General features: G+C 42.3%; 1 protein-coding gene across 1 annotated transcript in view; it reads left to right on the top strand.

Annotated features, from left to right (window-relative positions):
• The window catches only part of LOC145399744 (neural cell adhesion molecule 2-like), a 401,276-nt gene that overhangs the window by 268,841 nt on the left and 109,773 nt on the right, over positions 1-22,662 (top strand). The window contains exon 2 of the mRNA XM_080272292.1: positions 5,277-5,403. Coding sequence (XP_080128418.1) covers positions 5,277-5,403 — 127 coding nt within the window. The remainder of the gene's footprint in view (positions 1-5,276; positions 5,404-22,662) is intronic.

The following is a 22,662-nucleotide window of genomic DNA, read 5'->3' as shown; positions in this document are numbered from 1 at the left end:
TGTCCATAAATCTATTTGTCTGTCTATTGCCAGACGCCTTAATCCCGTGAGGGGTGGCCACAAACAAATCGCCTCCATGTCGCTCTGTCCCCCGCCATTTCACTGCCCCATTCGTAAATGTTCCGGTAAATATCCGTCTAAATATCCTGCGAAATACCCCACAAAAGTCTAAATATCCAGCTAATACTGCATTAAATGTCGGTGGAAATATCTCAGTAAGTATCCCACTAAATATCTGTAAATCTCACGCTTAACATCGCACCAAATATCTATAAATATGCTGTTAAATATCTTTCTAAATGTCTGTAATTTTCATACTAAATATCCCAGTAAATATGTAAATGTCACGCAAAATCTCTCTCTTTAATTTCTGTAAATATCAAATACGGTGCCTCATTAAGAATGTCTAAATATCCCGCTAAATATTAACCTAAATATAACCTATGTATTAATATCCCACTAAATACCACAATAAACAGGTGCCTAAATATCCCGTTTAATATCCTGTAAAATAATTCCGCTAATTAGGCTATGCGTTTCAATATCTCTGTAAATATCCAGCTAAATAACCCAATATAAAAAAACTGATCGAAGGACAGGTCAGAACTAGCTTTTTTTAACATTATTTTTTATATTGTAGTTATTTTTCGAGCGTGATTCTGGTATGCAATAATATTTTGAAGTGGGGAATTTTGGACTGAATATGGCAAGTGGAAAATTGGGAACGTTTGGCTGGGACAATGGGAACGTTTGCTGGGAAATCAGGAACGTTTGAATGGAGAAGTAAAAAGGTTTGCCTGCTAAATGTCGGTTTTTATGTATTATTATTATTATTATTATTATTATTAAAGTAGTTGTAGTTGGAGTAGTAGTAGTAGTAGTAGATGTACGGTAGTAGTAGTGGTTGTGTTGGTTGTGGTGATAGTGGTGGTATATATATATATATATATATATATATATATATATATATATATATATATATATATATATATATATATATACACACCGTATATAAAATTGCAAGGTTGGCATGATTGATTTTGAGTGCGGTTGTTATTCTTGCTGACATCAGACGATTTTATTCAGCTTAGTGGAATCCACCGCAGCAAAAAAGGATTATTAACTGCTTAAACTTTTCCATTGCGTTGTTGCTGTAGTGGTGGTGCTTTGGTGGTGGTGGTGTCGTGGCCTCAAGGTCATCTAAATGTGAACCCGGTGGACTGCAGGCGTAAGTTGCACTCCTCCTGCACTCCACTCTCCTCCTTTTGGGGCGATAAGCAAGTAGTTGAGCCACCCAGTTATATCGCTGCCACCACATGAAGGCGTCCCGACTCTCCAGCACCCCACTGCCAGGTTAAAAGGTAGCCTAATTATTGTCTAAATCTAGGCTTTTTTCAGTTTAGAGGTACACACACACACACACACACACACACACACACACACACACACACACACACACACACACACACACACACACACACACACACACACACACACACACAGGTTTGCCCTATTCAATCCAGTTACTCTTTTTTGAACTCTTGCTATATCCACATTTTTACGGTTTGGGGGGAGAGACCTTTCGTAATGGAGGGGTTAACGAAGGCTGCATCTAACCCCCTCAGTTCGAAAAATCTTCCCATACCTGAATGAAATCGTCTGGAGGCAGCAACAAAATAATAAAAACTACATCAACTACATCATGGCGGTTTAACGTTTCTCTCTCTCTCTCTCTCTCTCTCTCTCTCTCTCTCTCTCTCTCTATTTTTGCCCTTCTCAGGTAACTTCGTTCGGTTTAGGGGGGATATTTAGTACTAAAGAGATGACTAATGATATGTCTTAACATCTACAGTTCGCAGTCTCTCAATAATAATAATAATAATAATAATAATAATAATAATAATCGTTTGGAAACAGCAAAAAATCCAGCAAAGAAAACGTCCTGGCGGTAAATTTGAAGCGAGGGGATACTCCAGCATAGAGCCTAGGGACCCCTGCTTCTCCCTCTTCATTACCGCCGGATTTAATATATGCTGGACAGTAGGTAATGCCAATCTTGGTGCGGGATAAACATTTTTTTGGAAAAGCGGTTCGGTCTGCCTGCCTGCCCTTCCAATGTCACTGCCTATCCTGGTTTTCGAAATGCTGTGAAAAGTATAAGCGTTTTTCATCCGTAAATACTTGTACTTCATCTGGTATAGGTTAAAGTTTCTCAAAACAATTTTCTTTTTTGTCTGTTTTTTCTGTGCAAGTGTTGGTTTATGGAATGCTGCGAAGATTATGAGCGATTTTCTTCTATAAATACTTCGTCTGTTACAGGTAAATTTTTTCACATTTTTTTTTTTTAAGTGTCGGTTTGCGAATTGCTATGAAAATTATGAGCGATTTTCCTCAACAAATACTTCATCTGTTATAGGTTAAAGCTTTTCCCAGCAATTTTCTTTTTTCATTTGTTCCTATATAAGTGCTGGTTTACTGAATGCTGCGAAAATTATGTGTGATTTTGCCCTACAAATACTTCCTCTGCCCGTAGTTTAAATGTCAGCAGCTGTCTCGTTTTATTTTTTATTTTTTTATGTTAATTTTGTCAGCATGGGAAGCTGCATGTGTATTTTGTTTGTGTGCTTGAGAGGGACGCCTTCACGTGGTGGCACTGAAATGACTAGATGGTAAAGGTGCCCGGTTACCCAAGCTTCCCTCACTCCCCTCCCTGTCCCCGGGAAGGAGGAAGGTGGAGTACGGAAGAGGGGGCAGCCCCGACCTGCAGTCCGTTGGGTTCAGGTTCAGATAAGCAGGTATAACTACTGTATCTGTGGCTCATTAACCCATTCATTCTGATGACGCATATTATTTTTCGTTAATGGTATTATCAGTTCTTATTTACAGCCTTTATTAACCCGGTCACTACCAAAATCCCATCGTAAACTGAGCAGAGTGGCCTTGGAATGTATTCTGGTTGGGTAAGGAGGCTCCCTAACACCTCTTTATTACCGATTTATTTTGCTTGTCACACCTTATTACCTTTTTCTGTTATATAAATCCTTCTAGATTCTGCATAAATATCGTACAAAGGGATGTTAACAAGCCATGTCCAAAAATAAGTCGCTAAGGAAGAGGTGCTAGGTAGCTTCCTTAACCAACGAAAATAAGGTCTTCCACTTGGGTATTAGTCTACAGTCCTCATGAGCTCCCCCAGTGGCATGTGAAATCGCTGAGCTCAATAGAAATGAAAACAGAATTGTCCCTGAGGCTCGACCAAATTAGTGCAAGATGTCATTGCTTGTTTTAACAGAAAAAATTGGCTGGCATAACTAAAATTAATACGACGGTATCGTTCTGAAGAGGTTAATGGAACGATTTTTTTTTTTTTCCTTTAATCCCCTTTTGTGCCAGAGGTCTTTGCTAAGGTCACTTTGGTAGGAAATTAACAGAATGGACGTCATTATTGTGGCCCGGTTAAAAATAGGGAATATTCCAGCCAGCGGCCGTGGGATCCTGGCTTCTCGCGGTCCATTATGGAGGGAATTAATATTTGTTGGACGGGAGATAATACCAGTTTTGTGTGGGATAAATGTTTGGAGAGTGGTCTGGTCTGCCTGCCCATTCAGTGTCACGATTTATATGTAAATGAAGGTTGAGCTACGGAATTTTGCTAATGATATGAGCTTAATTATGTATATACCGGTATATGTATGTACAATATGTACTGAATTGTTTTTGTTTTGCCATAGGTGATGGATTTAGCTTCCACAATTGTACTGTGTTGAGAAATTTTACGTTGTATAGTATGCTTAGCCTGTGTGAATTATGTTAATTATTTGTAAGCTTTCCACATGACACTTCATCCCCTTTGTATCGGGTCATTCGGGTGCCTCTCGTAGTCCAAATAAAATAATCAGGTAAAATAAGAAAAAAAAAAAAAAAAAGGGACGTCGACGTTATGAAGCTGGTAACCCCTTCATCCCCAAGACGTTCTTTTTTATGCAGTCTGGATGACAGCAGAGTGTTTAGTTTAGTTTAAGAGGCCATTGTTTCTGACCCTTTGAATATGAGGCTGTGGTGTTTCCCAGGCAGGTAGAACCAAATCGTCTGACGGTAATAAAGTACAAAAAAAGTACCTCATGGTGCTGAAGGATGTAGTGGAGCTCATTTTTAAACCCTTCACTGGTAGAAGCTTTATGCAGGCTTTCGACAGCAGGAAGAAAGACGAAAGGACATGCTCGTACTGAAAGGATGAACCACTTCAGCTCGAGGACGTTATTGATTATTATTTTTGCTGGGGCAGGACGGTTTTATTCAGAGTAGGAGGGGACCCCGGGTAGTGGAGGGGTTACTGATGCCTATATATAACCTCTGAAGTTGAATTAAGCCGTCTGGAGGTTGCAAAATTAAAGGAACAAGACGTCCTCTTAGTAGTAGTAGTAGTAGTAGAAACCTCAAGCTCATAGGAACGTGAACCCAATGGACTGCCGGGTAAAGTTGCCCCTCTTCAGCAGTCCACCATCATTCTTTCCGGGGTTCATAGCGGTGCCACCACGTGAAGGCGCCCCTCTGCAGCACCTCCGGTTGAAGGGGTTAAACGATGGACTATTCCGAGGTACAGCCGAGAGATCCTGACTTCTCCCGATTTACTGTGACAATATAAGGTGGACGAGAGGTAGTACTGATTTGGTGCGGGGTAAATATTTGGAAAGCTGTTTGATCTGGCAGGCTGTCCTTTCAGTGACACGGTTTAAAGTTTACGGAAAAGCTGGTTTGCGGAAATTTACTAAAGAAAATAATATATGAGGACTTTCCGTTATTAATACCAGGTCTGTTTATACGTATTGCTCTAGACTAGATGATTAATTTAGCTTCAACATTAATTACAGTGTCGGGGGAAGCGGCATTGTCTGATAACATGTATGACTTCTGTTGATTACTTTGATTAATTGTAACTTTTTGCAGTTCTCAGTCTATTATTGTTTTATCATTTCACCACATATCTAACTAAACTGTGTACCCACCGTAGACATTGCAACTCACCCATGCGCCAACATACTCACTCTCCTACCCACCCACCCACACTATAACGCACTCACCCACCTATCCACCCACTCACACTACATCACTCTCACCCACCTACTTGCACACACCCAGTCACCCACACTCAGCCCTTTGACACACTCACTCAGTAACGCTCTTTTACCCCTTTCATGCACAGCCTTCCTTCCTTCCTTCCCACCAACTTGTCTGCCTACCTACCTACCTACTGACCGACTCCCCTCACCCCCCAGGTCCAGCGGTGGAGGTGCGTGGCGTGGAAGGGGGGTCGGCGCTCCTGCCTTGCGACATCTCAGAGCCTGGCGACTCCCCTATACTCGTGCTTTTCTATAGGGCAGCCACAGGAAAGCCGGTCTACAGGTGAGGTGCTGTGTGTGTGTGTGTGTGTGTGTGTGTGTGTTCGAGGGGGAATAGATATGTTAATTAGTGTGTGTGTGGATATGGTTTGTGAGTGACTTTCTTCGTGTATCTGACTCTGCTGTAATATTTGGAGTAAGAATCGGATACTGTACAATTTTGGTAAATAAGAATCAAATACCGTAATACCAAGATAATCAGGGGACGAAAAAAAAATAAAGTGCCGCATAGTGCATGATAAAATAGTTAAGTGATGGAGATAAACACGAGTGAGGGAAACACTCGTCTTTCACTTCATTACCCTCCCGTAACCATCGCGATGATACGAGTGTTTACATAAATATCTTGTATACCTGTGACATATTTAATTAGGAAAGTAAATAAAATATACTGAACAGTGAATTCAGGAAGTGCATTCGTCATTTTAAACAGGTCTCGAAACGTAACTTGGTCGTTTGAATTATCAGGGTATTTTTTTTATAAGTCTCTGGAAAAGAAGAAAAAGCAACAGAACATTTAATATAAATGAAATGTTGCTGTAATTAAATTTTAATATTACTCATCAGTACTTAAACCTAAGCATATTTTTCTCACACATTTGTTAGGCAGGATAATATGTTTAATACTAATTAGAGATTTCATTTGTTGGTAATTAACTTCATTTTGTATTCTTCATGGAGTGTTCTGGCTCTGTGTAGTGGCTGTACATTTCTCCGTATTTTAATTATAATAAGGCCATGTTAATGGTGTACAACCGCAGTGAAATAATGGACAGGCTGAATGTTAATGAATGTTAAAATTTGCATATGGTGGTGGTGGTATTGGTGGTGTGGGGGATTTGGGGGGGACTGCTGTGGTGTGTATATGTGAGTTTTGAAGTACTGTGAAGGGTGTATGTTTGTGGGGAGATTGTGATGTGCAGATGTGAGGCTTATGGTACTGTGAATGCTGTATGGTGATGTGGATGAGATAGTGATGTGTATTGTGAGTTTCAGAGTACTGTGAATTGTGTATGTTTGTGGGGGGATTGTGATGTGCAGATGTGAGGTTCAGAATACTGTGAATGATGTATGTTTGTGGGGGATTTTGATGCATGACTGTCAGCTTCAGAGTACTGTGAATAGTGTGGTGGGGTGGGGTGGGGGAAGGGAGGGATTATGATTTGTATGTTTAAGTTTTAGAATACTGTAAATGGTTTGTGGGCAGTGGGGTTGGGGGGAGGGATTGTGATGTGTCTGTGAGAGCCAGAGTAATGTGAATGGGGTGTGGTGTTGTGGGGTCGGGGGATTGTGGTGTGTACATTAATGGTTCAGAATAAGGTGGGTGTTTGTAAGTACCGATGCCCAGAAGTGATTGTCGATTAAAATATTTGTTACTGAGAATGAAGGTGAGAGAAAGTGTTGGTGAATAGAGATGGAATTGGTAAAAGACTTGTGCCATAGAGAAGTGATTAAAAAAATAAAATTAAGATGAAAGTAGACTGATGTAAGAAAAAATTGTTTTGAAGACCTGGATAAGGAGTAGAAAATGGAATACACAGAGGCTGCAGGAGGGAATGCGTGGGTGCGAGACGTTTGTATGAACAGTCGATATTGGAGCGGTGAAATTAGGACTGTTGAAATTTGTGTGTGTGTGTGTGTGTGTGTGTGTGTGTGTGTGTGTGTGTGGTGTGCAGCTGTAAGTAGTAAAGAAGGATTAAATTTTGTCCAGTTACATTTAGATCCTTTGTGACGTCGTGTGTCTGTCAGTCCGTCAGTGGCAGTTGTTTTCATGGTCACGTTTTTTCCTGCAAGCTTCTGTGTCCCCTTGTAGTTTTCAGTTTGCTTTCCATTATCCCTCCTACCCTTGGCCTATTGCGGGTCACCTGTTAACTGAATCCACCTTACGGTAGCTGCAATAACGAACTGAAGTGGGAGAGGACTACATCTTGGCTTGTTAGTAAGTACAATCTTCCTCAGTTTGGCTAGGTTGGGTTGAGTTTTATTATCCCCGATGGTCTCACGTATTTAAGACACCTTTACAGTTGAGTTGAACAAGTAGGAAATGCTCTAGTTATATAAGTCGTTCCTTTGGGTCTCGTTGCATACCTGTGTGTGTGTGTGTGTGTGTGTGTGTGTGTGTGTGTGTGTGTGTGTGTGTGTGTGTGTACCGTAATATTTTCTGCCATGATAGCCCCGTGGAGAACAGTCAGACACACCAGCAGGTCCTGGGAGACAAGGGTACCTGGAAACGCCATCTGTCACCTTCCCGGCCTCTGTATTTTGCTTTTCACTTTATTCCGGGCATAGATATTACTGCCCATTCCCTAAGACCCAGCAGTCCTCCCACATGCTACACACCTTCACATGTTACCAATTCGGCTATAGTACCCACAATCCGTATGAGATAAAAGATTAGGTTTGTCTCACTTCAGGCGCTGCGTGATGGCAAACGAGGCTGTACTAGGTCATGTCGGTGGTTATGATGGAAGACCAATAAAATCTGTTGTATTAAAAATCATATCAGTCTGTTCCTTTGCATCAGCTGGGGGATCGAACTCGCGTCGTTTTGAACAGCCGACCATTCCTTTAACCATTTGACCACCGACTCCCACCACCTACTATGCCACCCAGGGACCTGTGACATATCCGCCACACCTGTCACTCACCGCCCATCAGGCCATGCTTAACCAGCCACAGTGAACAGTTCTGACGCAGGTTTAGTTCAGGAACACATGCAAACTCGGAACAAACACACTGGCCAACATGATATAACACCAACAGGAGCAACAGCAACAGAAGCAGCATCAACACCAACAGGAGCAACAGCAACAGAAGCAGCATCAACACCAACAGGAGCAACACCAACAGCATCAACATCAACAGGAGCATCATCAGCAGGAGCAGCAGCAACAGGAATAACAACAGAAACGGTGCGAAATTAAGACTGTGTGAGGGAAGCCTATAATTACTCCCCATCACTGTCGGGTGGATATAAATACAGTCCGTAAAAGGGCTCAGGACTCAGAAGAGGAACCTGTTTGGGTCACGCAGGGAAAGGGAGGTCATCTTTGTACGGGCAATTAACAAGACGGATAAAACAACAGCGATTAGCAGCAGATGGTGACCTGATTTAATGGAGGAGTCTGATGATCGCATTCGGATCTCTCCGTAACCAGCAGGAGCAGTAGTCATCATTAGCCCATTCACCCCGAGGACGCGTGAAGTGTTCTTGCTACCTCCGGGCGATTTTATTCAGCCTAAGGGAAACATGAATAAAGTTGTTTACCTGGGATATGAAAGAGAGAGAGAGAGAGAGAGAGACAGACAGACAGACAGACAGACAGACAGAGACAGACAGACAGACAGACAGAGATTACCCCACTCTGACCCCCAGTTACGCTACAGTTGTTTTACTCTAACTTGGTCAAAATTTTCGTCCTTGTGCAGCATGTTTTCCTTTGCTAAATGACAAAATAAAACAATACTACAGCCCAGCATCCTTCCCGTAGAACTTCTTCGTGACCAGCAGCATATTCTCGTGTCAGTCTCTTGATGCAGCTCAACACTCAGGATGGAGAGGTGGCAATTTTAGGTCAGGTTAGAGTAAAGGAGTATAGATTGAACACCGACAATGGGTAGTTTCTTATTTCCAGACCATTTCATTGACTCCAAGATAGATATTTCGAATTGAGGGGGGGGGGGTTAAATACACCCTTCCTTCACTTCCTCGTTACTAGTGTACTCTAAAATATAATAAACTCCTTTGGTATCTCTATATTTAAATGGAAAACATCATGGGAGTGAAAGGATTATATCTTATTACGTTTCTTAAAAGTGTCCTTCAGATTATTGTATTAAACATGTTCTTCAGATTATTACATTTCTTAAACGTGTTCTTCAGATTTTTGTATTTCCTAGACGTGTTCTTCAGGATTATTATATTCTTAAACGTGTTCTTCAGATTATTGTATTTCCTAAACGTGTTCTTCAGGATTATTATATTCTTAAACTTGTTATTCAGATTATTGTATTTCTTAAACGCGTTCTTCAGATTATTATATTTTTAAAACCTTTCATCAGATTATTAAATTAAATTTTTTCTTGAGATTTTTATATTTCTTAAACAAGTTCTTCAAAATTATTCTCCATCTTTTTTTTTTTTTTTCGTTATTGGTGTGTGATATTCAGATTACGATAATACAAGTCTGAGATAAACCACTGGGCGAAAATATAAAGAAAAATACTGGAAATCTTCTTTTTTTCGTTCAAGCCTCTCATTACCCGCTTCTGCCTCTGAGGATTAAATATATAATTCTGAATAATTATGGAAAATATGATAATTTTGTTTTCGTAATACGTGGGTGGTGATGTTAGTATTAAAACAGATTTCATGGTTCACTGGTGATAAACGGTACTTAATAATAATAATAGTGGTAGGTGGGGGCGCTCACCATCCACTCACTCGACGTAGTGCTGCTGTCGGGTGTCTGCCTTTTTCTCTCCTCCATCCTTCTTTCCTTCCATCCTCTTCTGTCTTACGTTCCTTCTTTCTATCCTTGTCCTTCTGCCTACGGGTAACTTTACACTCCCTCTTCTGTTTTTCCTTCCTTCATTTTATCCTCTTCCTTCTGCCTGTGGGTGACTTTGCACTGAGTGACAAGCCAAATGGTTTCCTGTACACCAGGAAACCATTTACTACGCTGGGTGGTAACCATATAACCAAATTTTGGCGCCTGGTGGTTTAGTGGGTAATTATTGCGCTCCAATCGGATTAAGCCGGTGAAGGTTTATATCCAAGGAGTGGTTGGGGTTGATTGCTCATGTAATGCCACTCAGGGATGAGTGAGGCTGATCACTCTCATCTTAAATGTCGGGACCAACTGCCTAGCCCCGGGCTCCTACGCTCCTCATGAGGCAATGTAGGATTGGATAATAGATTAAAAAATAAATAATAATAGTAATAATAATAACCTCGCTACTACTGCTACTAATGATGATGATGATAGTAATAATAATAATAATAATAATTAATAATAATAATAATAATAATAATAATAATAGTTGTAGTAGTAGTAGTAGTAATGATAATATCAACAACAGCAACAACAACGCCACTACTACTACTATTACTACTACTGCTACTACTACTACTACTACTACTACTACTGGTAGTAATAATAATAATAATAATAATAATAATAATCCATCCATCCATCTATCCATCATCCAATCCTACATTGCCCTATGAGGAGCGTAGGAGCCCGGGGCTAGGCAGTTGGTCCCGACATTTAAGATGAGTGACCAGCCTCACTCATCCCTGAGTGGCATTACATGAGCAATCAACCCCAACCATCCCTTGGATATAAACTTTCACCGGCTCAATCCGAATGGAGCGCAATAATTACCCACTAAACCACCAGGCGCCAAAATTTGGTTATATGGTTACCACCCAGCGTTGTAAATGGTTTCCTGGTGTACAGGAAACCATTTGGCTTGTCACACATTGTAGAGTCACCCACAGGCAGAAAGAAGAGGAAAGAATGAAGGAAAGAAGGACAAAAGAGAGTGTAAAGTCACCCGTAGGCAGAAGGACAAGGAAAGAATGAGGGAAAGGAAGACAGAAGAGGATGGAAGGAAAGAGGGATGAAGGAGAGTAAAGGGCAGACACCCGACAGCAGCAGTACATCGAGTGAGTGGATGGTGAGCGCCCCCACCTACCACAAATAATAATAATAATAATAATAATAACTACAACAACAACAATGCTGTATTTTCAATTAATATGCAAACATGAGTCCCTTGATAAGAATGGTATAAAAAAAAACACCTCATATGATATTCCAAAAACTTTATGGCCAGACTGTGATTATGTAGAAGATATGAATAATTTTGCATGAATAGGATACTGTTGCATACGGGATTTATAGAAAGGTAGAGCTCCATGGATTTTTTTCGATTTTTTTTTTTTTGGGGGGGGCAGCTTGATTGATATAAAATTAAAATCGGCTCTGGTTTAGTCAATTTTTTTTTTTTTTTTTTTTTTTTGGGGGGGGCCTTTGTGTCTAATATTTCCCGGTGATTATATGTATTTTTTCGATTATAGTGATTGGGACTCGTGTTGATTATCCTCTGTGTATAATTTGGTTCGTGATTTTTGAAGTTAATCCTGTATGTATAAATCCATCTGCATTAGGTGCGAGGTAGATTATAGTCAGTGGGAATTGGCTTGGTCTTGATTATTTTGCCGCCATAATTCCTTTGTAATTATAGGTGATAGAGACTCTTCGGTTCCTGTAATTCCCACATGATTATGGGACCTAGTATTTCCTTCTGATTATTATAGTTATTGATGATAGTTACTGGAATTATACGATTATACTTCTTTTAATCCGAACCTGACCTGTATTTGCCATCTCCCCATCATGAATGCTGAGTTGTAAAAAAGAGCTTAACAATGAAACTTGATGCTAGTCACAAAGAAGTGCCGTGGAAAGATTGTAGTAGCCGTAGTATTGTCTTTTCCTTCATTGGGCTACGTGAAACAACCTGCAAAAGGACGAAAATCTGGGCCAAGTTAAGGTGAAAGGAGTATAGTGTGGATTAGCGTGTCTGTTATTCCTTCATCATAATTCATAAGGATATAATCTGCACAAAATATTTTCACGTTACGGGACAAAGAGCATTCAGGCACTTTATTTTAGAGAGAGAGAGAGAGAGAGAGAGAGAGAGAGAGAGAGAGAGCAGTCGTGGCGTAAAATAAGTTTATTGTGAGATGATTTCAGTAAGGTTGGTGGGAAGAGAGAGGCCTGCACGTGGTGGCACCTACATTACCAGGTGGCCGTACTGCCTGGCTAGACCTTCAACTACTCCCCTGTCCCCCGAATGGAGGATGGTGGTCTACAGGCATATCTTCAGCCAGCAGTCTATTGAATTCATGTTCATATGAGCCTGGGGTTGCAAAATCTACCGCCGCCACAACTAGGGCATTACAAGCATCGTGAAAATAAAAATGAACTTAGAGACAATTGGAGTGGCACTTAAATTATATGTACTATAATTTTCGGTATAACAATGGAGGTGGTTTAATTTTCATGCAGTATGGAGCTACACCACGTTTTGTTCACGGTTTTGATAATTTATTTTTGCACAGTGGTGGACAGCACGCTAAGGGCGAAGGGAATTGCCTGCTGTGTGTTTGGTTTTGACCCCGTGTTAAATTTAATGTTTGGTTTTTATTATGGAAAAGGTTTATAAATCCAGACATACATCATATATACATTCATACATAAATTCATCCATCCATCCATACATACATACATACATACATACTGTGTATTAATTAACAACTCCCACTTCATTATACGCACTGTACAGCTCCATAAACGCTGGCACACAGTATAGTCTACACACACACACACACACACACACACACACACACACACACACACACACACACACACTTACGGTCACACGGGAGGGTGATATAATATTAATTAAAAAGGTTGGTCCGGTATTTTCTTTGTGCTCTCTCATAACAGTAACGCATTATTTAAGAATTATAATAAGCATTTTGTAACTACACGTAAATTATTTTCTTTTTGGGGGGAGGGGGCTAAGGTTCAATTGTAGGCATTAACTTCATTGTGGAAGAAACGGAGAAACATGCATCCTTTTTTTTAATCGTACTTCTTTTTTTGTTTTTTTGTGGGATTCAGAAAAGTATTAGGACGGAAGTGGTGAAATGTGAAGGTATGAGGGTACGTATAAGGACTGTTGAACCTCAGGGATCGGGCTATCGAGTCTATGCCCACGGCCAGACAAATAGAGAGAAATGTAGGCGTGCAGAGTGGGGAAGTAGTTGATGACCCCGATGTCCAGCTGTGTTTGCTATATACAGGGGTCTCGGGAGAGGGATGGAGAGGGAAAGGGAGAGGGGGAAGAGAGAGAGAGGGAAGGGAGAGGGAAAGGGGGAGGGGGAAGAGGGAGAGAGGGAAGGGAGATGGAGAGGACAGAAGGGAGAGGGAGAAGGGAAGGGCAAGGGAAAGGGATGGGGAGGGAGAGGGAGGGAGAAAAGGGGAAAGGGGAGAACTGATGGGAGAAAGAGGGAGAGGGAAAGGGAAGGGGAGGAAGGGGGAAGGGGAGAGAGCAAGGGAGAGGGAGGAAGAGGAACGGGAAGGGAGGTAAAGAGGAAGAGGACTAAGGGGAGAAAGGAGGGGTATAAAAATCACGTCTCAAATTAACTCCTTCACAGCGATGATACAGTATTTTCCATCCTGCTCTTTCTTTCCTGAGGTTTCCATCCACCAAAGAAGAGCCAGTGAAGCTTGTAGGGGGGGGGGAGATAGATATAGCCCTCCTTAATCCCTCCAGTACTACCTTACTCTCCTTGGATAAATAAAATCCATAGGTAACAGCTGAAATTAAAAAATAATTCCTCGGTCGTAAGGAGTAATTAACGTAGATAAATATAATGGTGACAATTTGGAGGAAGTGAAGCGTATTGAATATTTTTGGGTGGAGGAACCAGCAGATTAAACTGAGGAACCTGAAGCAAGGCGTAGGACAGGAGAAACGGGAGAGGTGGTTAGGAACGTGGAAAAGTTTGTGGAAGGAAAAGATTAATGTTCGTTCAGGCAAAAGCGGGTGATGTATGAAGGAGTGGTGTTGCCAAGCGTGATGTATGGATGTGGGATATGTATGCTGGGGACCGGAAAAGTGTAGAAAGTGTTAGAAATGAAGTGCTTAAGGCCTGTATGTGGAGTGAGATGGTGTGACAGAGTGAGAGATGGCGCTGTAAGAGAGAGAGAGAGAGAGAGAGGTGGAAGTGTTAGAACATGAAATGGTTAGAGGTTGGTTGTGGAGTGAGATGGTGTGTTAGGGTGAGAAATGACTATAAATGAGAAAAGAGGGGATGGAAGTTTTAGAAATGAAAGAAATGTGATCTTTGTTTGTGAAATGGCTTGACAGGAGAAAAACGAAAAGAGAGAGAGAAAAAAGCGTAGAAAGGTTGGAAATGAAGTGCCAAAAGTCGACCGTATATGTGGAGTGAAATGATTTGACTGTGAGAGGTAACACTGCATGAGAGAGGCGTGTGAAAGCAGACATAGCATGATGGAAAGGGCAGACGAGGGTGTGTTAAAGTGGTCCAGGCATAGAGAGAGAGTGGGTGATGGGAGGCTGATAAAGAAGATGTACAGAACAGGAGTGGAGAAAGGGGATGAGAGGCAGGGGAGGACCAAGAAAAAGGTGAAAGGCTGGTGTGAATTGGATATTGAATTATAAAGGTGTGGGGATCCAGGTAAGTGAGAGGCGTTTATGGAACAGAAAAAAAATTGTAACTGAGTTGGTGTATTGGGGAACGATTTACTGTCAGTGGTCTACAGCAGGCAAGAAATGGCGCAACAAGGGTAAACCGTAAACCATCGGAGCCTGGATGTGGGTGGTGTACCATTGCCTTGTGTAGACCTGGACAAAATTCACTAACACCTTTCCTTAAGCGATTTGTATTGCTTATTGCACCTGGCCGTCGTCTTCTGTGTTACTTAAATCATTGTGATATTACCACACCCTGCATAAATAACCCACAGAGCGATTTTAGCTAGCCCTATCCAAAAATAAATCGGTAAGGAAGAGGTGTTTCGGAGTTCCTTAACCGCACAGAATACGAACCCAGTACATACAACACGTAAGAGACAGAATGTGGGTGAATGGGTTTGCTTTCTCCTGCTTTCAGTCGCCACCCGTCTCGAGAAAGTAAACACGAGCATGTGTAAAGTATAAATAGATATGAATGAGTTTACCTATGACGGGAAATTAGTGCATTCAGTCTAGGTTGTAAGTCAAAGGTGAACTGGAGAAAGGACGGCCTGCTGGTTAAGAACAGGGTTGCTTGGAGGCGATTCTTTTGCATCCACCCTCGCCGAAATTAATGCGTTGGCTAGAAATTGATAGACAGAAATCAAGAGAAGAGGCAGAGGAGTTTCACAGGTGGGAATGTAAGTTTAAGGGAAGTTATTTTTTGACATATTACGTAAGTGATTTCACGGCAAGGAAGAACTTCAGGTAAGGAGGCGTGGAATGAAAATGGAATGAGTTTTGTTTATACTGAGAGAGAAGAAAAAATAGCAGTGATGCTCACACACACACACACACACACACACACACACACACACACACACACACACACACACACACACACACACACACACACACACACACACACACACACACACACACACACACACACACACACACACACGTTATATTAGGGCAGCAGCATCAAGGAAAAGTACACACACACACACACACACACACACACACACACACACACACACACACACACACACACACACACACACACACACACACACACACACACACACACACACACACACACGTTATATTAGGGCAGCAGCATCAAGTAGAAGTACACACACACACACACCACACACACACACACACACACACACACACACACACACACACACACACACACACACACACACACACACACACACACACACACACACACACACACACACACACACATGGGCAGCAGCATCAAGTAAAAGTACACACACACACACACACACACACACACACACACACACACACACACACACACACACACACACACACACACACACACGTTATATTAGGGCAGCAGCATCAAGTAGAAGTACACACACACACACACACACACACACACACACACACACACACACACACACACACACACACACACACACACACACACACTCGGCCACCAACACGTTATATTAGGGTAACAGCATCAATTAGGAAGTCCTCCCCCCAACCCCATGGCCCTGAGGAGTAATTACCTTGTGCTGGCAGGTGCGTGATGGAGTGCCCTAGCCCTCCCCCCTCTCACCCCCTCTCACTTCCCTCTCACCAGCCTCCCCTTCTCCACTTCATCCCTTCCCTCTCACCAACATCTTCTCACTTTCTTCCTCCAAACTTTCCCATTCCTCCCACTTACTCTTTTCCTTATGCCTTTCTTACTCCCCATTTCCTCCTCACCCAATTACAAGCCTCTCTCTCTCTCTCTCTCTCTCTCTCTCTCTCTCTCTCTCTCTCTCTCTCTCTCTCTCTCTCTCTCTCTCTCTCATATTCTCCTCAGCACTCACTTCCCCACTCACCCATTACCTAACCCTCTCACGTCCCCATTTCCTAATTCCCTAGGCCTTCTCACTCGCCATCCACATTTCAACCTCTCACTCCTCCACACACCTCCTACCCCTTCAGGTTTTCTCTCACACCCCACCCACCTGTCTCCCCAGAACACACCCCACCCACCTCTCTCCCCAGAACACTCGCCCACCATTACCCCGGATGCTCCCCATTCCCCATCTTTCTTTTTCCCCATGACTTTTTTTTATTCATTTCCTATCCGTTTCACTCCCCAGTATACTAACCCAGCCATCTTTTTCCCCAGTACACCTTCAGTTCTTTCAATTTCCACTCTTTCCCCACCCACAATTTTTCAACAGCACACCTTTCTACGCATCAGCATCTTTACTCATTTCCCGGTGCCTTCTCCGCCCCATTTCACCTACTGTTTTCACTCACACCTCATCCCCCTCACTCGCAAGCACAAGAAGTTCGCCCTTTTTCCCGTGCACTCCTCCTTCCTCTCTTTCAAGATGCTCTCAGTCCTCTTCCTCCTCGCCCGCCTTTACTCCCCAGCAGGAAAGGATCAATAGGCCTCTTGGTGTTTGTTTTCCATTGTATTCCTTTGTAAGACATGTTTCTAGTCTCCTCAGAATCTCCCCACCCCCTCCACCCTCCCCACTTTCCCTGCATCTCAGCCCTCTCTCTCTCTCTCTCTCTCTCTCTCTCTCTCTCTCTATCTATCTATCTATCTATCTATCTATCTCTCTCTCTCTTTTTTCCAGAAACAAACACACTACACTCTTTCACTTTTTACCGGTCCCACTCACCCCACCCAACCTTCCCACCCACACCGCCATATTTCACCCCCTCTACCACACCTTCCTGTCTCTGCCACACCTTTCCACAACCTGTCTGCCCCGCCATACCCCTTTAGGACCCGCCACACCTTACTAGCCCTTCACTTCCCACCCTGCCTTCTCACCCTCTCCACTCCCACCACTCCCTTCTGCACTCTCATTCCACACTATCTTTTCACCCTCACCACACCCTATCACTCCGTACCGCACCCTTCCACTTCCCATCCCACTCTCGCACTCTTCACCGCACCCTTCACCTCCCACCACACCCTCCTTTTCCTTACATTCCACTGCAACTCAAAATCCACCTTCCACCCAACTTTTCCAACACCCAACTTACCTACTCTCCTTCCACCACACCCTCTCGCTCACCACCACACTCTTCCACTCTTCATCCCACTCTGCCACTCCCATTGACACCCTTCATCCTATTTTGCTACCCCCATTGACACCCTCCCACTCTTTGACAACATTTTCGGTGTATCCAAGTTGCTCTTCTTTACGCCCTACCCACTTCCTCTTAAAATACCCACTTTTATTGCTGTCACTTCTCAAGCTGACAACCCACTACACCATACCGCATCCCACACCACACCACATACCTTATTACATGACACCAAACCACACACCACACCACACCACACCACACCAAACCACACCACACGACAAACAACTTACTACACATCCATCATTCACCACCCATCCACTCGTCATGAAACTCGCCTTCTTTGCACCCATTTGCTCCATCAACTCATCAGCTGTACTAAATGAACTTTGGATTCTGTTCATTTAACGTCAGGTGATATATGTTTACCTCTGAAAAACTTACCTGGAGCGAAAAGATTGAAAACTGCGTCTTTATTTACGATATAAAGATGAATGGGGAACTTCCTGTTTTATTCCAGCTAATGCCAGACGATTTTTTGTTTTATTTACCTCAGAGACAGTACCACAACGAAAGGTTTATGATTCACACACACACACACACACACCCACAACGAAAGGTTTATGATTCACACACACACACACACACACACACACACACACACACACACACACACACACACACACCAAGAAACTCACTCTCACCCTGGACGCCACTTCTAAGGGTCCGCCAATTGCAATCTTTCGGAGGTATTTTTGGAGGTGAATTGCGCGCGCCAACGGAAGAGCGCGGTCCGTGTGTAGTTATGTGTGTGTGTGTGTGTGTGTGTGTGTGTGTGTGTGTGTGTGTGTGTACTGCTTTGTTTAGTGTTGCATTATTTTGTATGTGGAAGCGTCTTCAGGAGTGGCTGTCTGTCTCTCACTGACAGTTTTCGGACGCGAGGTACTTTACTTCTTAGATCTTGGTGAGTAGCTAGATCACTGCACACCACCCCACCCCACACCACACCACACCACACCACATTACACCACACCACACCACACCACACCACACCAAGAGCGTGAGAGTGTCAGCGCAATCAGGGTGTCTTAGGCCTTTATTCTCGTTGGTAGAGGAAGCTCCTTGACACCTGTCCTTAAGCGATTTATTTTCCTTACTACTCTTTACTGTCCACTTCTGTGCCATTTAAATAATTCCATTACCACCATTTTTTCAGCATAAAGAACACACAAATTGAAATGAACCCTGCCTTATCCAAAAATAAATCGCCAAGGAAGAGTCGCTAGAGGCTTCCGTAACCGACGAGACTAAGAACCTTGAAGCTACATCAGCGGAGAACCAAGGTGAATATAAACCCCCAAAATCTGCCGGCATTTTGACATGGGGGGGTGGGGGTCTACGCAGCCGGAATAACAATAGGTGCCATCACTCCAAAGCCTGCCACAAAGAGACTACGTTTTATGCGTTTTTCATATTTACATTTTATTCACTTTTCATCAATATTCCGCCATCTTCCTCAGCGCAGCGGAAAAAAATAGACATGAAGACTTGTTTATAGTTTCTCATCACCCTTTAGGCAAGGAAGAAAAACAAAGACTGGTCCTTTTTTTTTTTTTTTTTTACATTTTTCTTCACAAGGCGTAATTACTCTTTAGACAGCAGGGAAAAACAGGGACAATTTATACTTTTTTCATCCCCCAGCTTGCGAGGAAATGCAGGAAAGAAAAACATACAAACAGCGAAGGAACATACAGATACATTTGACGCATATTATCTTCACTAACAAGGCAACGATAAAAAAAAAAACTTACTTAAATGATGATGATAATAATAATAATAATAAGAAGAAGAAGAAGAAGAACAACAACAACAACAACAACAACAACAACAGCAACAACAACAACAACAACAACAACAATAACAAGAACAACAACAACAGGAAGAGCAAGAAATACAAGAAGAAAACAACAACATCAACAACAACAGCAACCACAACAACAGCAACAAATAGATGGGTCAAATTGTACCCGAACAGAAAATCACAAGAGGAGAGGTACACTCGTCCAAATAAATCTCCAAGCAGCTGGGTACGATGGCCATCAATATGTACTCCTCGGCGCCCGTCATCTCTGCATGGGTGGGCTGTCAGTAATTCCTTAACAGTGTATAGATTTCGTTCTTGTGCTAGTGACAGCTCAGGACGCCGTGATTTTTCTTTCTTTCTTTCTTTTGCCGATTCGGAGAAAAGTATTTACGTCGTTCGTTGTATAGTAAGACGTAAAATTGTCGTTTTTTTTTTTTTTTTCGAGTGCACGGTCAGGGGCAAGATTCGCTTAAAGCAACGATATTTATTTTCTTTTTATGTGTTTATTTATTTCTTTATTTCAGTGTCCGTACCCCATCAGTTCTCAGAGTAATTTGTATCACCCCTTATCAGACACCAGTTTCAAATACTTCGTACATAACCATTTTGACAACAAATTCGCACAAAGATGCCACACGATACATGAATGCCACACAGGAGTTTCATGGACTTAAAATATATATGCCCGTAAAGACATTCAGTGGCAGAGTTTGGATCTAACAGCTTTGATATTGTACTGACAGACGTGTTTCGCTTACCTAGATTTGACGTTTTTCCTCCTCAGAGTTTGCCCTACAGATTATGAACTATTGGCCTGATGTGTCACTTTTGCTTCTGTTTGCTTGCATTGGTAGTAATCCGGTGAGATTTTTTTTGTTTTTTTTAAGATAATTTTCTCTGATAAGATGCGTCCGGGAAAAATTGACGGGCGTTAACTGATTGTGAAGTAGAACTGAAAACGAGGTAGTAAGAGGTACCATTTAATCAGTGAAGAAGAAGATGAGGAAGAAGGAGGAGAAGAAGATGATGATGATGAGGAGGAGGAGACAAAAAGAACAAGAAGAACCAAGGAACCTCCAGTGCTTACAAGGAAACGAACAATTGAGGTGACGATAGTGACGAGAATAATAATATTGGCGTGACAAAGGGGAGACAATGCGTTGTATCACACACACACACACACACACACACACACACACACACACACACACACACACACACACACACACACACACACACACCACGGAAGTGATGGAAGGCGTGGAGAAGCTGACAAAGGAGGGTGTGGACGTCAATAAGAAAGGGGAATCGCAGGTGTCACGCTCGCTCTCCTGTGTGTATGTGTGTGTGTGTGTGTGTGTGTGTGTGTGCTTACGTATGTGTGTGTCTTTGTGTGTGTGTGTGTACGCCTGTGCGTGTACAGGCCTTTGTGCCTGTGTTTACCACCACAGCTGCAAGGATTCAGCGCACAGAATCGCTTGCATCGCGACTATAGTGTACCTGGAATTGCTTCTTTTATTCTTTTGACAGCCAGAAAGTTTTATCACCTGAGCAAAATCGTCTGTGTTATCTCCTGAGTAAAATCGTCTCATCTGAATAAAATCATCTCATCACCTGAATGAAATCGTCTTATCATCTTAAAATCGTCTCATGGCCTAAATAAAATCTTCTCATCACCTGAATAAAATCGTCTCATCGCCTAAATAGAATCGTCTCATCACCAGAATAAAATCGTCTCATCGCCTGAATAAAATCGTCTCATCGCCTAAATAAAATCATCTCATTGCCTAAATAAAATCGTCTCATCGCCTGAATAAATCGTCTCATCGCCTGAATAAAATCGTCTCATCACCGGAATGAAATCGTCTCTTATCACCTTAATAAATCCGACATCACCTTAATATAAACGTCTCATATCACCTTAATTAATCTGTCTCATCACCTGAATAAAATCGTCTCATCGGAATAAAATCTTCTCTCATCACCTGAATAAAATCGTTTCATCATCTGAATAAAATAGTCTCTTGTCACCTTAATGAAATCGTTTCATCACCAGAATAAACTCGTCTCTTCTCTGAATGAAGATCGTCTCTTACCACCAGAAATTCGTCTGGCGTTGTAGCCTACGAAATAAATTGCCTTCGTGCGTCCATTACGGTGCTGCTGGGATGGCTCGTTGTGCTGGTGTGGGCGTGGATGTGGCAGTGAGAGCAGGAAATAATAACTAATAGAGGATGGACAGTGATAACAGCCGTCCCCTCAGCTCACGAGAAAGGCCTTAAATATGGACCATCCTGTACGAAATGTCTCTCCTAAGTTGCATAAAATCGTCTGTAAATAGCAAAATCGGATTGAAGGGGTTAACTCACTTTCATAGACGATAATTGCCCTGTTTTATTTCGGACATTACAGGACGATTTTTTTCTGATAATTTTGAGGCCTTGGCTTTCCCTCAGCTGAGAAAAACCGTCTGATGGTGGCCAAAAGTAATATGTTCAGAGTTACCTGCAATCTAAATTGTTATAGATGCGGTTGGAAATATTTTGTAGTTAGCCCTTAGATTAAATCAGATTAGGGAAATTTTTGTAAGGAGGAGGTTTAATGTTAGAGAGAGAGAGAGAGAGAGAGAGAGAGAGAGAAGGAAGAAATAGCTTAGACCATCTTCCAAACAGGCAAACCTATCGCCTTTTCAGTACGAAGGGAAAAACAGAGAAAGAGAAAAAAAATATATGGCCAGACAAAAACAAAAGCATAGACCACCTGTTATGATCCAGAATATCTACACACACACACACACACACACACACACACACACACACACACACACACACACACACACACACACACACACACACAAGAAAACAGAAAAAATGAACAGAGAAAAACAGAAAACAGCGAAAATAAAAAATAAAAATTGAAAATGTTTTCGTGAGTTCCTGAACCAGACCGCCAGCTTCAGGAGTGAATAAAATGGCGTCCCTTTATGTGTCCGTGGAGGAGGAAGAGGAAGAAGAAGAGGAGTAGGAGGAGAGGAGAGGAGAG

Source organism: Coenobita brevimanus, chromosome 50 (genome assembly GCF_032717465.1).
Source record: "Coenobita brevimanus isolate Jiangsu-jjx chromosome 50, ASM3271746v2, whole genome shotgun sequence".
NCBI lineage: Eukaryota > Metazoa > Arthropoda > Malacostraca > Decapoda > Coenobitidae > Coenobita > Coenobita brevimanus.
Note: the sequence above shows the minus strand (reverse complement) of the source record. Positions and strands in the feature narration are given on the sequence as shown.